At 40.7% G+C, this 13,135-nt stretch overlaps 1 protein-coding gene across 1 annotated transcript; it reads left to right on the top strand.

The window, feature by feature from the left end:
- The first annotated feature begins 1,446 nt into the window (after nucleotides 1-1,446).
- On the top strand, nucleotides 1,447-13,018 carry IFT52 (intraflagellar transport 52). Its single transcript, XM_068419715.1, has 13 exons — nucleotides 1,447-1,729; nucleotides 2,627-2,714; nucleotides 2,979-3,108; nucleotides 3,988-4,063; nucleotides 4,148-4,219; nucleotides 5,099-5,225; nucleotides 7,400-7,486; nucleotides 8,174-8,242; nucleotides 8,994-9,148; nucleotides 10,190-10,277; nucleotides 11,401-11,509; nucleotides 12,039-12,184; nucleotides 12,754-13,018. Exons 1-13 carry the CDS (start codon nucleotides 1,611-1,613, stop codon nucleotides 12,799-12,801), a joined length of 1,314 nt encoding a protein of 437 aa, XP_068275816.1. The 5' UTR covers nucleotides 1,447-1,610; the 3' UTR covers nucleotides 12,802-13,018.
- Nucleotides 13,019-13,135: the final 117 nt, after the last annotated feature.

Genomic DNA, 13,135 nt, shown 5'->3' with positions numbered 1-13,135 from the left:
TTATTATTATTTTCCCTCTGGGTGTCTTGTGCTACTTGTATTCACTCTGTGGTTGTATTTAGGGTTGAGGTACCATCATTCACATCAACAGCCATGTCCCTTTAACGGGCCACTTTTTTTTTTGTGGAGCTAACTCAGCCCAGCTCTGTCCAACTGCTTTGCCCCTATAATACAGAGGGGAAACTCATCACATTGCTAAGAGCACTGGCTTCCTTCCTTTAAGTGGACTGTGCCACTTAAGCCACTCATCCTCAACTGAGCTGGGCTCAGAAACTGTTCATCAGTTATTGCTCCAAAGGCAGCTGCAGGTCTGTAAATCCTGAACTGCACCGTGGCCTTTTGTGCCAGCCTGTCCCTCCCTGAGGTGAAGGGATCATCTCTCTCTGGTCCAGGGCTGGGATGCTGCTGAAGCAACGAGGAGGCTGTTATGGAGGAGCCAGTGTGTGTGGGGGAAATCCCAGATAAAATGGGTGGGGAAGAAGCTGAGCTGCTTGGCAAAATAAAAACAACCTCTTGGCCAAAACCTGCTTGGGGTGGGGATCCTTTTGCTTGCCTGAGGCACACCAACACACTGCTGGAGAGGCTCCAGCGCCCCTCTGAAAATGTCCATCAGTGGTATAGAATGGTTATTTATTCTGCCTTAATTTAAATGCTGATTATACTCATCGAATGTCACTTCCCACTTTTTTTTTTTTAAGTCATTTTGTTGTTCTGTTGCTGGGGGGAGGAGAAAGGGGGCTAAGAGCTTCTAACTGCAACAAGGGGATAAACGTGGGGGTTTCTAAAAGTTGTGTGATGCTCATGCTTGTGCTGGAATTATTTTTTTTTTATCAAACTTTATCTTGTACATACTGAGGTGATCAGAAATATGACATGGTTTATATTAAAGTGCATACACTGATGTGCATCTGTCGTCTGTGTAGGGGAGAGGTGGGGGGTGAGGGGTGGAGGGAGGTGGGTGTTGGTTTTATGCTGCATCTGAGAGTGGCTGGATGTAGAAAGTCACTGAAACTCCTTTTTTTAAAATTATGCTAACAGAAGGATTCGTATTTTAGCTTTTTACCTGGGCTCAAGGCCCAGAAACCTGTTCCCTGAGAGGGTCGCGGGGACACGACACAGGGGCCTGCCCTGGGCTGCGGACACGCGAGCGCTGGTCCGGGGCAGCCCTCAGCGGTCACCGGACGAGCACGGCCTTGCCTGGGGCCGGGGTTCCACGGGCGGCAGCTTGAAGCCGCGGAGGCCGAGCCTCCACCGCGGGGCCCGGCGGGGCGAGGGCCGAGCCGGCCCGGCGGTGCCCTGCGGGAAGGCCCGCTGCCCCCCTACCCGCCGCAGTGGTATCATCCCCCCGTTCCCCCCCCACCACTCCCCGGGAATGGAACAAGCCTCTGCACTCGGAGCGGCCGCCTCCGCGCATGCGCCCGGGCCTCGGCGCGCTGCCGTGGTAACGCCGCCGCTCCCGCTCTCCCGCCGCCGCTGCGGGCGGGCCCCGCACCGCCCCACCCCGGACCCGCCGCGGGGGTCCCGCCGGGGAGCAGCAGCGTTGGAGGTTCGCGTCACGTCCCGAGAGCTGGCGTCCTTCGGCCTCTCCTGCGGTAGCCGCGGGTGACCCTATGGAGAGGGGCCTACGGAACGCCATCGTGTTCAACGCGTCCAAAGGGGAGGCCTTCACCCTCGCCAGCGGCTACAAATCCTTGCGGAAAAGGCTTCACGGTAACTGGAAGATACAGAGGTGAGAGGCGGCTTGCTGAGTAACTTGGCAGCTCTTTTGGAGGCCTGGCTTGGGGGAGGAGCCGCGTTCCTGTGGTGTGGGGGTCCTTGACAGGCAGGGCCGAAGGCACGCGTAGGTTTCTTGCAGCTGGTGGAGAAGGGTCGTCTTTCAGCCTGCCCAGGCTGTGTGGATCCACCTCATCCCCGAGGGAGAGACTGGCTGCCCCTGAGCGAAGAGGCAAGGGTGCCTCATCTTCCCGGCTCTGCAGCCCCCGGGGGTAGGGGTTGGGGCACCTGCAGTGCGTAGAGAGATCCTGAAATTTCCATGGGGTCTGCATTGAATACCCGAATTGTCTCTGGGAATGTGTATGGTAAGCGAAGATCTCTTCTGTATTGATTGCACTCTGTGGCATTCGCTGTAATTTCACTGCTGGATGCTGCACATATTTGTTTTTGGAGCTTCCAGCTGTCTTATCTGTGGAAGAGACAGAGCATAAGTTATAAGGATGAAACTCCAGATACAAGTTTTTGAGTCTAAACCAAATCTTGGTTTAGAGTTTGGGCTGAAAAGAAATCAGCCCTTGTGCATGTGATATTGCCTGTCTGTCCACTAAAAATGTGTCCAGAGGAAAACAAAGAATAAGAGGAAGCTCATTCGGTGCAAACTTTAATAGCAGCTATGACAGTTTATACCACTTCTGGATCTGCCACAGTACCTTGTTAGAGGGGCTTTACTATTTAATGGGTTGAAATTTGTAAGGATTATTTTTGCTTGAGTTGTCAACTTTAAACCCAGATAAAAGGATGTGAAGTGACTGAAGTGATTTGATTTGTGTTTATTTGCCCTTTTAAAAAAAAAAAAAAGTTGTGGTTCAGGACTATATCCAAGAATAACATCTCTTTATTAATCTATCTGTAGCTTAAAAGATGAGATCACATCTGAGAAACTGTTTGGGGTAAAATTGTGGATTACAGCAGGGCCAAGAGAAAAGTTCAGTGCTGCTGAGGTAAGAAGTCAATAATTGAACGCAAATGAATTATGTTTTAAGATTTGTTTAATGCAAGTTAGAAAAGAACAGCACAGAAGACTTTGCAGTAATACTGCTTTATATGAATTTACACAAATTGAAATTTGAATGCTTTTCTTGTAGGATCAAGTTCATTGCATGTAGTTAGAATCATCTGCCTTTCCTCATCTCAGTGTAACTGCCTGCATTCCTGTGTGTAGCTTCTTTCACATATATTTTTTCTTGATCTTTGTTGTCTTCTAGTTTTCGGTTCTGAAGAAATTCCTGGAGGATGGTGGAGCCATCCTGGTGATGCTAAGAGAAGGCGGGGAGTCCCGATGTGGCACAAATATTAACTTTTTGTTAGAAGAATATGGAATTGTTTTCAATAATGGTAATGGGGCTCGCTGGTACCTTTTATTCTTCCATTTTCAACAAAATCTAAAGAGCAGGTTCAGCCTTTGTTGGTGTAAGCCAAGCAGATCCCTCTCACAAAGTACCTTTAGGTCTAAGGGATGTTTGTTCTTGCAGTCTACGTGTACATGGTAGCGTAATACCGAAACACATCAAGGGCTTTCTGTGGACAGAGTACCTTGATAACAACTTGACCATCTCCGTTCTTTTGCTATAGTTGTCAGTTTTAATGTTATTTACCAACAAAAAATAATTCCAGTGGCATTTCTTGGTTAAAAAGCCTTTCATTTCAAACAGTTTTTCCATTTTAATGGGTTGAATCACTTCATACTCACCCTGAATAAACAGTGGCACTTTTATTTAGCAGACCAACAAAATGCCATTCATTTGGTGTTGTACTGCCAATGTGAAAAAACCCCAACTGTGTCTCAGTGTACATAAAATATTTCTACGGTCTTTGGTGGCATTTCTAGACTGCCTTTTTTTTTGCATCAACAGTATTAGATTCATCATGCTTTTGGAAGTTGTATAAAAAAAGAATTTGAGCTTGTAAAACTTGATATGTATTCTTTTAACTGGGTCATCCTTTCGCCTCTTCTGCTTTGCAGACGACATGGAGAGGTGCTTGTTTTTCATATTCTTATTTGAACTTGCAAATGTATTCCTGTTCTCAATCTGTATGTCCAAAAGGAAATGTCAGTGAACGTTGATTTGAATTCTTTTGGGAGCCATATGCCAGCTTTGTGGTGGTAGAGGCAAACACCCAGGGAATCCAAGAGCTAAACTCATTTTTCATTGCTATAGCTAGCACACTGATCAGCTGAGATGTAAATTTCTTATTTTTTTTTCTTTCTTCAAGATGCTGTTGTACGAAATGTATATTACAAGTACCACCACCCAAAAGAAGCACTAATCTCTGATGGAGTTTTGAATAGGTAAATATTTGGGGTATATAAATCTTTACAGTAAACTCTTATAATCCATAATGTTTTCAGTAAGTTTTGCTTTCCAACATGTAGGGGAGTCAGTGAAGCTGCAAGAAAAACAGTACTTGAGACAACAGATGAAGATGGAAGTGGACATGACTCACAGTAAGTGCTTTCCTTTGAGGTAGCTGATGTGAAAAGGTTTAGACCAACTTTGAATTGGCAGGCTTGTAATTTAGCAGGAGTATGTTGTGCTTATGTTGAGATTTTCTAATGTATTGCTTATGTCACCTTCTTGCTCCTCAAGGTTATATCTGGAAAGGAGAATCTGTTCAGTAACACTTGATAACCAACAAAAGAGCAGGAGGGATAGGTTTTGAAGGGAATTATTGCTCTCCTGAGCAGATCTTTTTTGCCCCTAGTCTGTGGATTTGAATTTGATTAAACAATGTAAATATGAATAACCTCTAGATAGTGGGTGGTCTGGCTGCAGACGTGAGCAACTCTACCTCTTTTTAAAGAGTCTTAATCCAGGGTAAGATAGACATTTATTGCAATTTTTAGCTTTCCATCCCTCTCTGCTGTAGAGGACTGAAAAAGTATTGAGAAAATACAGCTTCTCTGTAAATAACTATTAATGTTTGTATTCCTCCTTGCAGCTAGTTTTTAGACTAATAAATGACCATGTGTTTGATTACAAGAAAAAATGTAAGTGTAAAAACATTTCATGTAGTTTTGTTCCAGAATATATATTCATCTGTGAGTTAAATACCCCTGCGCTTCTCACGGGTCCAGGAGTGTGGAAGCAGAAATCAAGAGTCGTCTTTGTTCCTTATTTAAGACAAATCGTCAGCCTGGAAAGACCTGTAGAAAGAGACTGAAATGTCATTATAATGATCTGAATGTTCAAAACCATGCCTCTTGGCATTCCACCACCAGTGCACCATTCCAGTTTGCAGTTTAGGCAGACAGACTGAGTTTTATAAATACGTCCAGCCTACCTGATACATACAGGTACTTACGGAGTTTCTGTATTTCCTGCAGAGCTCTCACTTTTGTGTATCCATTTGGTGCCACCCTGAATGTGATGAAACCAGCAGCGGCTGTTCTGTCAACAGGATCTGTCTGCTTCCCACTCAACAGGCCTGTTCTTGCTTTCTATCAGCATGAGGTATGATTCTGCATGTAACAAACCACGCATTCTCCCCCTACCCCACACAAAAGTTGTGAGTGTATTTTCTGGGAGTACTTACAAACCCACTGCTATGTTTTGATGCATCTGCCAACTCCAGATGAGCCCAGTGACTCCTGCCTCCTTTTATGGGAAGCTTTGCATGGCGTTCAGAGGAGAATTAATTTGATGGTCAGCAAAGATTATATACTTGTTTGGTTGACGGATATTTTTTAGTTCTTCTTTAAAGTTTGGTGTTTTTTCCCACTGTTTTAGAGATCATTTAGTAAGTATGATTATCATTAGCTTCATAAATACACCATATTGAGTTAAGGAAGAGGACTGTCACCTTGGAACCAGTAGATTTTTATATGTTACCTTACCCATCCAGCCCTGTTAACTTATTAAAAAAAAAAATTCAGAAGTCTAGTAGTAGTTGATGGGCACGAACAAAGGATTAATATTGTTAGGGAACATAAACACGTTAACACATTTTTTAATATGTAGATGAGTTTCTAACACTACTGTGTTTTTTTTAATATCTTCAGTAGGAAGGTGATTTTTTTTCTGAGGGTTCCCAACTTCATCCCCCCATGTTGCGGCTGAAATAAACCCATAAATCAAAGACAATACAGCAGCATGAGGTGAACTTACAAGGACAATTACTGCTCACATTTTATCTGCAGCTGTCAGAGTAAGATATAATAAAATCCCTCCACCCACACAATATTTGCACATAGATCAAATGGACCCATAGACTCATGCCTAATTTTGCATCCATGATAATATTGACATTATTTGCATTAATGGTAGAGTTGTCTTTTCATGACATAAGTTCTGTAAAGCCTTAACTCTACTGGGATTATAGCCTTGCTGGTTGGTGTTCTTGTTTCAAGACTCTGCCAGTTTATGTGCTTCACGTAATCGGTGTGGAGGTGAGCATTTTCTTCTGAGAATTAGAACAGCTATAATTTAATTATGCTGTAAGTGAAATCCACGTAACTTGATTGCACCTCCATGAAGTGTTTTGCATAGGTTGATCGCTGAAGTGTAATAAATTTGTTCAGTGAAAACCAGTACTCATCATACCAATAGTTCTTCCTTTGATATAATACCGTGATGTGAATGTCAAATAGATGGCATCGTATTTCCTATCTAGCTCAAAGTTATAGACACAAGGGTACAAGATGAAGCCAGAGACAGAGGTTGTCTCTCAAGCAGAGCAGAGAAGGTTGTTAAAAGGAAAACAAGATCTCTTGGAGTGAAAAAGAGGGTAGCAACAGAAAGTGAAGGAATGGGAAGTAAGAGCAGGGGATACTACTCAGTTATGCTGTTGCGGGTAAAGCATGTAGAATTCAGGTTAAAACCTTGCCAAATGTGGAGTATGAAACATCAGAAATTTGTTAGACGAACTGGAGCTTTGTTTGATATATCTTCAGATTTGTTACGGTGGTCTTCACGGTTATGTTACGCCATGGGTTTCACAGTTGGTGCAGGGAGCATTACAGTGTTCTTTGTCCTGTTGAAAACTTAATATTTCTTACGTACGTCCTGGTGGAAGGATTAAGGGGTAATCTGGTAGAGAATTCCAAAGGTGTTTCATGAATGCATTTTCATGCATGTTTAATTTAGCTAAATTAAAACAGAATGACCTGCATATTTTGCATTTTATCTTACAACTAATAAAATTACCAAACTCTCCTCTCATCAGCTGGCATGAATATGTGCTATATTGACATTCATGCATGTCACTGGCCTCTAGGTTCACATTCTGAACACTGAAGAATGGGTTGCAGGCAGTTAATAATGCATTCATTTAACTTAATTCTTTTTTACTTGATTGAAAAAGAGTGTGTTCTTTTTCTGAAAAAATAGCCTAAGTGCAGCTATTTTTGACAATATTCTCTGTTCTTTTTTGATTGCCAGCCAATTGTCTGTCTACTTTTAGGAAATGCAGATCAGTATTTTTAATAAATTTATGAGCTTTAAGAGCATATACTGTTATAATAATGCTGCGCTCTTGTGAGCCTGCGAAGTTTGCAACTGCTTTTTCCGCTCCTTATTCCAAATTTTCCTATTTCTTTAAATCACTTTGTAATTAGACAGCATTAACAATTGCCTCTAAAACTGCAGTCTGGAAGGATGTCTTGCTATATTGTATTCTTTGTTGTTAGAATCAAGGTGGAAAGATGGCAGCACTGGGATCTTCCCACATGTTCTGTGATCAGTATTTAGATAAAGAAGAAAACGGTAAGATCATGGTAAGTTTTTGTTTGTTTGTTTGTTAAAAAAAACCACCTTAGTGGATCTTCACAGCACTTACAAAGGAATCCAAGCTCACTAGCTTCATCTTGGAGTGAGACATCTATGAAATGGATTCAGTATGGAGATTCTAACCCAATAGTAACATCCTGAGGAATTTGTTAGAGCACACCTAAGAGGAAGGAGTTTTTAAAGATATAGTTCATTATTTATGTTATAGAACTCTGAAAAGCTTTTCCTACTTCTGTTTACCACTTTATTGTTATTAATATTTAAATATTAAGTAGGGATTTTTTTTGTTTACTACTTTTTCTTAGCTTCTCTAGTGCTTGATTATGGCTACTGATTAATAATAAACCTTTGCATATGTAGCTTCTGATACCTGGAGATTGTTACGCACGTTCCAAAGTGGGGTATGTAACATTGTTATGTGTGAGAAGGGGAGTTTCCTGCTGAGGTGTCCTGAAAGTATGCACCTCATACAATGTATGCTTATTGCCATGACTCATTGCTTCCATATGTAAATACAAATAAAGTTTGTATTTTCTCCCTAGATGGTCTTTGATTTATTACCCATTTTTTTTCTTCTTTTTCATGGTATGTTATTTAATAGATTTAATATGAATGTTTAAGCGTAATACAAGATTACTTGGACCCTCCTGAAATTAATGTTTTGCCTTCTCCAGGATGTGCTTTTCCAGTGGCTCACAACATCAGATATCCATTTAAACCAGATGGATATGGAGGACCCTGAGGTAAGAGAGATCCATCACAGGGAGATAAATGATAGTGTGATCTATTAGCACCAGTTTTGGCAAATCATATATTCAGCACAAAATCGTCAACAGCTAGATGGATGCTGTTGTTGTTGCAGACCCTTTATTCAAGGTCTGAGATTGAGAAAACAGATGGATTAGGCATAAAAAATAATGGTATCTTAGCTCTGTCAGATTGCTATTCATTGTCAGGTTTCATTTGTGAAAGTCTTTTTCCAGTTTGCCCATGTTTATGAGATTATTTGCTGCTCCAGCATAATAAGTTTGCCCTTCGCTCTGAGCCCTCAGACAGGAGGAATGTGCAGGAAGTGAAGGCAGATTTTCTGCGTGTGAGTAGGGATCAACCTGTGTATCAACTTTAGTTGTTTTTTTAACTGATGTATGCAAATGCTATTTTTATTTGGAAATATGTGTGATAAAATAGTACACGGTGTGCATAAAAAGAACGAGAGTCTTGCACAGTTGACTAGTAAGCTGTCTTATTTAATTTTAAAGAATTAACAGAAATCCAGATACAACATCCATGTGGCGAGTAGCTTTACAGCTAAGAGAATAGAGTCTGCGCAGTCTACTAACCTAGTAAGCTGTGCTGCAAAGGGTCATACCTGGTAAAGAGTGAAACAATTATTTCTAGATGAGATTTTAGGTGAGATATAAACTAGAAAGCGACTATGTCAATGGGTTGGTCTTTTTAAATCGTAGGTGTGTGATTCTGTGTGCGTGTGTTCAGATTTCAGACTATACCGTGCTCCCCGATACAGCCGCACTGTCTGAGCAGCTGCGAGTCTGTCTGCAAGAAGGAGATGAGAACCCAAGAGACTTCACAAAGCTGTTTGATACTTGCCTTTATCAGCTGGACACAACTGCCCTCCCTTCAGTTATCGAGTCAGCAGCTGTGATTTATTCATTTATTTATTTATTTTTCCATCGTGTAGTCTGCATTATCTGTTTGTGCTTAACTGTGTCTACTTAAAAGCAGAAAGGACTGAGCTGTAGGCAGCATTCTGAATGTGGATATACAAGAAGATTGATCTGTACAGATTTGTACAGTGTGTCAGTGATGTTTTCTCTTGGTTCTTGTCTTAGCTGTAGTTTCTGACATTGTTTTCTCCTTTTTTCTGACTACTGCTGATGCAGTGAACTGCTATTTTTAGAAGTATTTAGAGGGATGTTGGGTACTTTCTGGAGTGATAATTGAGACCTGGTTGTTTTTCCACTTTTGAATTACTTGGCATTTACTGAAGCTGCATTTCATTCATCTTTGCATTTCCCAATGATTATGTCTTGAGATTTATCTGCTGCTCAGTTTTACCAGTTTTGTATCGCTAGCAGCTTTGTCCCTCATAACTCATCTGTTACTCAGATCATGTATGAACATGTTGAATAGTAGCAGGCTTAACACAGATTCGATGAAACTCCACACTGTTGTGGACACTCTTCTTCTTACTCTGTATTTCTAGTATTTTCGCTCAATGTGAATTCATAGTAGGATCTCCCTTCTCATCCCATAACAAATAACTTTTTAAAATAGCTTTTGGTTATGGACTTCCTGAAAAACCTTTTTGAAATCCCAAGTCTGCTCTTTTTGAACTGGATCACTCTTTGCTCATGCACATTCATCCCTTTAAAAATTGCTTGAAGAATTGAGGTGTGACTACCTTCTTTTTTATCATCTTATATATCCACTTATCATTATCGTCTCAGTCATAATTTTAATTTGCTTGCTGTACAAGTCAGTTACTATTGATACGTAGTTCTCTGGGCTCCTTCTAAAATTAGACATCCCATTTTTTAATGCTATGACTGTGCATAATGTTGACCCTGATATCTTCATAAAAATTAATCTCTGTAGCCTTTATTGCGTGCAAGTGGAAATGGCTGTTGTATCGTTCTTTCTCTCATACTTTGTCTTTTTCTGTGCTGCAGAGCTTATGAACAGCTGAATGTGAAGCATGAACCCCTCCAACTCATTCAGCCTCAATTTGAGACTCCGCTACCTGTCCTCCAGCCAGCTGTGAGTAATCTCCTTGCTGATACAGCACACAGAGAACCCTTCTGTTTCATGTAACACCTCTGTGTGTTATTTCCATAGTTCTTTAAAAAAAAAACAGAAAAGAAAAAAGTGAGAAATGCTGTAGTAATAATCATTTGGGAGTTGAATACATTGCAGGGACTATTTTTTAGGAAAGAGCACTTATTTACGCTTCTGATTTTTATCAACAGAGCTCACAAATGTAGCATCCAGTGCCATAGCACAACTTCCCAGAGAGCTCAGAATGCCGTGTGTATATAAACCTTCAGCTGAGTAGTTGCTCCTAGTCCTCTGAGGTGCTGGTTCAGCCTTCACTGTGAAAAGAGAATGAGGTATTTCAGAAAGCAGTGGTGGTGTGAGTAATATACTGACTGCTGCCTGGGGAGGAGCCAGTCTGTCCCACTCTTCTTCCATCTCCCATATCCTTTGGGGAAGTAGAAAGTGGAGCATTGGTCTTTTACAGCAAGGGCTGGCCAAACTTTTTACCAGCAGAGATTTGGGCTGGCAGCAACAACATGAGCTATTGCAGTGTCAAACTTATTTTGAAAAGCAGGTATCTTTGAGTTTTGCCATCATGGCTCCATCCTTGTTTACCTTGGCTGCAGGAAACCTTACTGGGATCCTTACAGCTGCAGGGGGGCAACTGAAAGTAGTGTCTCATGTGCTGCTCTTTAAAAACACAAGTCCAACTTGTGGCATAAGTGGTGACTGCATGAAAAAGAACATACCCTTACCAGAAGTAATGTGAATATGTTTCCAAGGTGAGCTCTTATGGTGCGCTTAGTACCTCAGCTATCTCAGCTATCACCTGGATCTCATGGAGCAAAACTAAAAACAAACTGCAAATGCAGTATGTCTGGTTGTGATGGTGGGTGATAATTCTGGCATACTTGTGACTAAACTCTTTTGGAATATTCATTTATTTTTACAAAATACAAATGGAATTTTTAAAAAGGTGTACCTCTGTACTGTGGCCTTTGGAGTTGCTTTTGACTTTATAAACAGTTTCTTCAAGTCCAATCTAAGTCCAAAACTGTTGTCTTAGAGACCTGTAAAGTATAAGAAAAATATTTGGCAATAACCCATGCTAATTCTTCTCTTCAAGGTTTTTCCACCTGCTTTCAGAGAATTGCCTCCTCCCCCTTTGGAGCTGTTTGACTTGGATGAAACCTTTTCCTCTGAGAAAGCTCGTCTTGCAGAGATTACAAACAAATGTAAGCTGAGCAGACTGATTGTTTACACATTTATATATAAAGTCCAAGTTTTTGGAGGAAAATTGTTGTTATATTTAATTTTAAAACATGGACCTCATTTATGAAAATCCACTGATCTCCTGGGCTGAGAAATTGAAAGGCCTTGAAAATCTATAACGTGACTTTATGTACCATGACATTTTGTTTCTTACATGACATTTTATTATGTTTCTTACGTGACATTTTATTATGTTTCTGCCTGCTGTTTCGTACATCATGGATCAATTGCTTTGTGCACTTCTGCTGATTCGTTTCACATCTTCTTATGCTTTGATGTTAAAATGTTAAGATTATTCTAAACACACCTTAAATCTAAAAAGATGAGGAAGTACTAGCTGCAGGAGTACATCATGGCTAGTCCCCTGAACTTAGTTATAGGACTTAACATCCCAAAATTCCAACAACAGATGAGATTTGTAGAACATTTTTGCCCAGCTGATGTGGATATGTGTGATATTCAACTGCCTTCTTCCTTGGGATGCTTGTTTAGGTACTGATGATGACCTGGAGTTTTACGTACGGAAATGCGGCGATATCTTAGGCGTCGCAAGTAAACTCCCAAAGGAGAAGCAAGACGCCAAACATATCCTGGAGCACATCTTCTTCCAAGTGGTTGAGTTTAAGAAGCTGAATCAGGTATTTTTAATAACAGAATTACAAGTGAATAATTGGTGGTATCAGCACTGGGGCTGATATATCGTCATAGCAGCTACACTTGTCACAGGCAAGGTAATGTGTTAAGACATTTGTTGTATAATAAATTAGACCAGTGAAGTGTGATCCAGAATACTTGTGACTGTTAATCAGTATAGAATGTGTAGTGCTCAATTTATTAAGTCTCTCATTTATTTTAATTGGGGGATTAATACATGCAAGTGTAGTTTCGGTAATTTCAGCTAAACACAGTTCACTAATGGCGCATTGAGTAACAGCAGCGTGGCCTCGGGAATGTTCACAGTGCTTGCTCATGCCATGATGTCCCTGTGAAACCAGCGTTGTTACTCACAAGCAGTACTGTGTTGAAATAATTCTTCATAATACATTTGATGCTTCAAAGTCTGTTTGGAGCATATTGGCAGGTCAGCTGTTCCTACTGACAAGTATTCCCTGTTTCTGAAATAGTTAAGACAAAAATCTGACATTTCTACTGTATTGTTAGAATTATTTTTTTCTTTTTTTTTTTTCCTCCTTTTCCCTTACCTAAGGAGCATGATACTGACACAAGTGAAGCTGGATTCCACAACGGTAACTGAGACCTGCCGTTCCCCAGTTTGAGGCAGACCTTTTGGTAAAAACATACTTATCCATTTTTCTCAACCTCTATGTTCAGCGTATTGATTGGGACCATCTCAGTAGTTCACTGAATGTTCAGATAGTTTGTGTATAGTAGTTTGGATAATTAATGCCTTTCGAGGAATTGCTTGTATTTTGCAAGCACTTTCCAAATTATTTCCTATTTTTCTACTTTATTGAAACTGTAATTTTGTAATATATATAAAAAAAATCTTGTACAAGAAAATGTGCTTTGGGTCCTTCTTTCTGGCTCTAGTATTTATTTTCTTGTAGTAAGGCTTGCTGTGGGTTCTC

Source organism: Nyctibius grandis, chromosome 28 (genome assembly GCF_013368605.1).
Source record: "Nyctibius grandis isolate bNycGra1 chromosome 28, bNycGra1.pri, whole genome shotgun sequence".
Lineage (NCBI taxonomy): Eukaryota > Metazoa > Chordata > Aves > Nyctibiiformes > Nyctibiidae > Nyctibius > Nyctibius grandis.
The sequence above is the reverse complement of the archived record's forward strand: the minus strand, read 5'-3'. Positions and strand labels throughout refer to the sequence as shown.

Excerpts from the sequence above, each read along its gene's own strand:
- IFT52 (XM_068419715.1), top strand. The coding sequence starts at position 1,611 with ATGGAGAGGGGCCTACGGAACGCCATCGTGTTCAACGCGTCCAAAGGG. Across the intron at positions 7,487-8,173 it reads AAGAAAACGGTAAGATCATG|GATGTGCTTTTCCAGTGGCT; the intron begins GTAAGTTTTTGT and ends TGCCTTCTCCAG. Across the intron at positions 12,185-12,753 it reads AGTTTAAGAAGCTGAATCAG|GAGCATGATACTGACACAAG; the intron begins GTATTTTTAATA and ends CCCTTACCTAAG.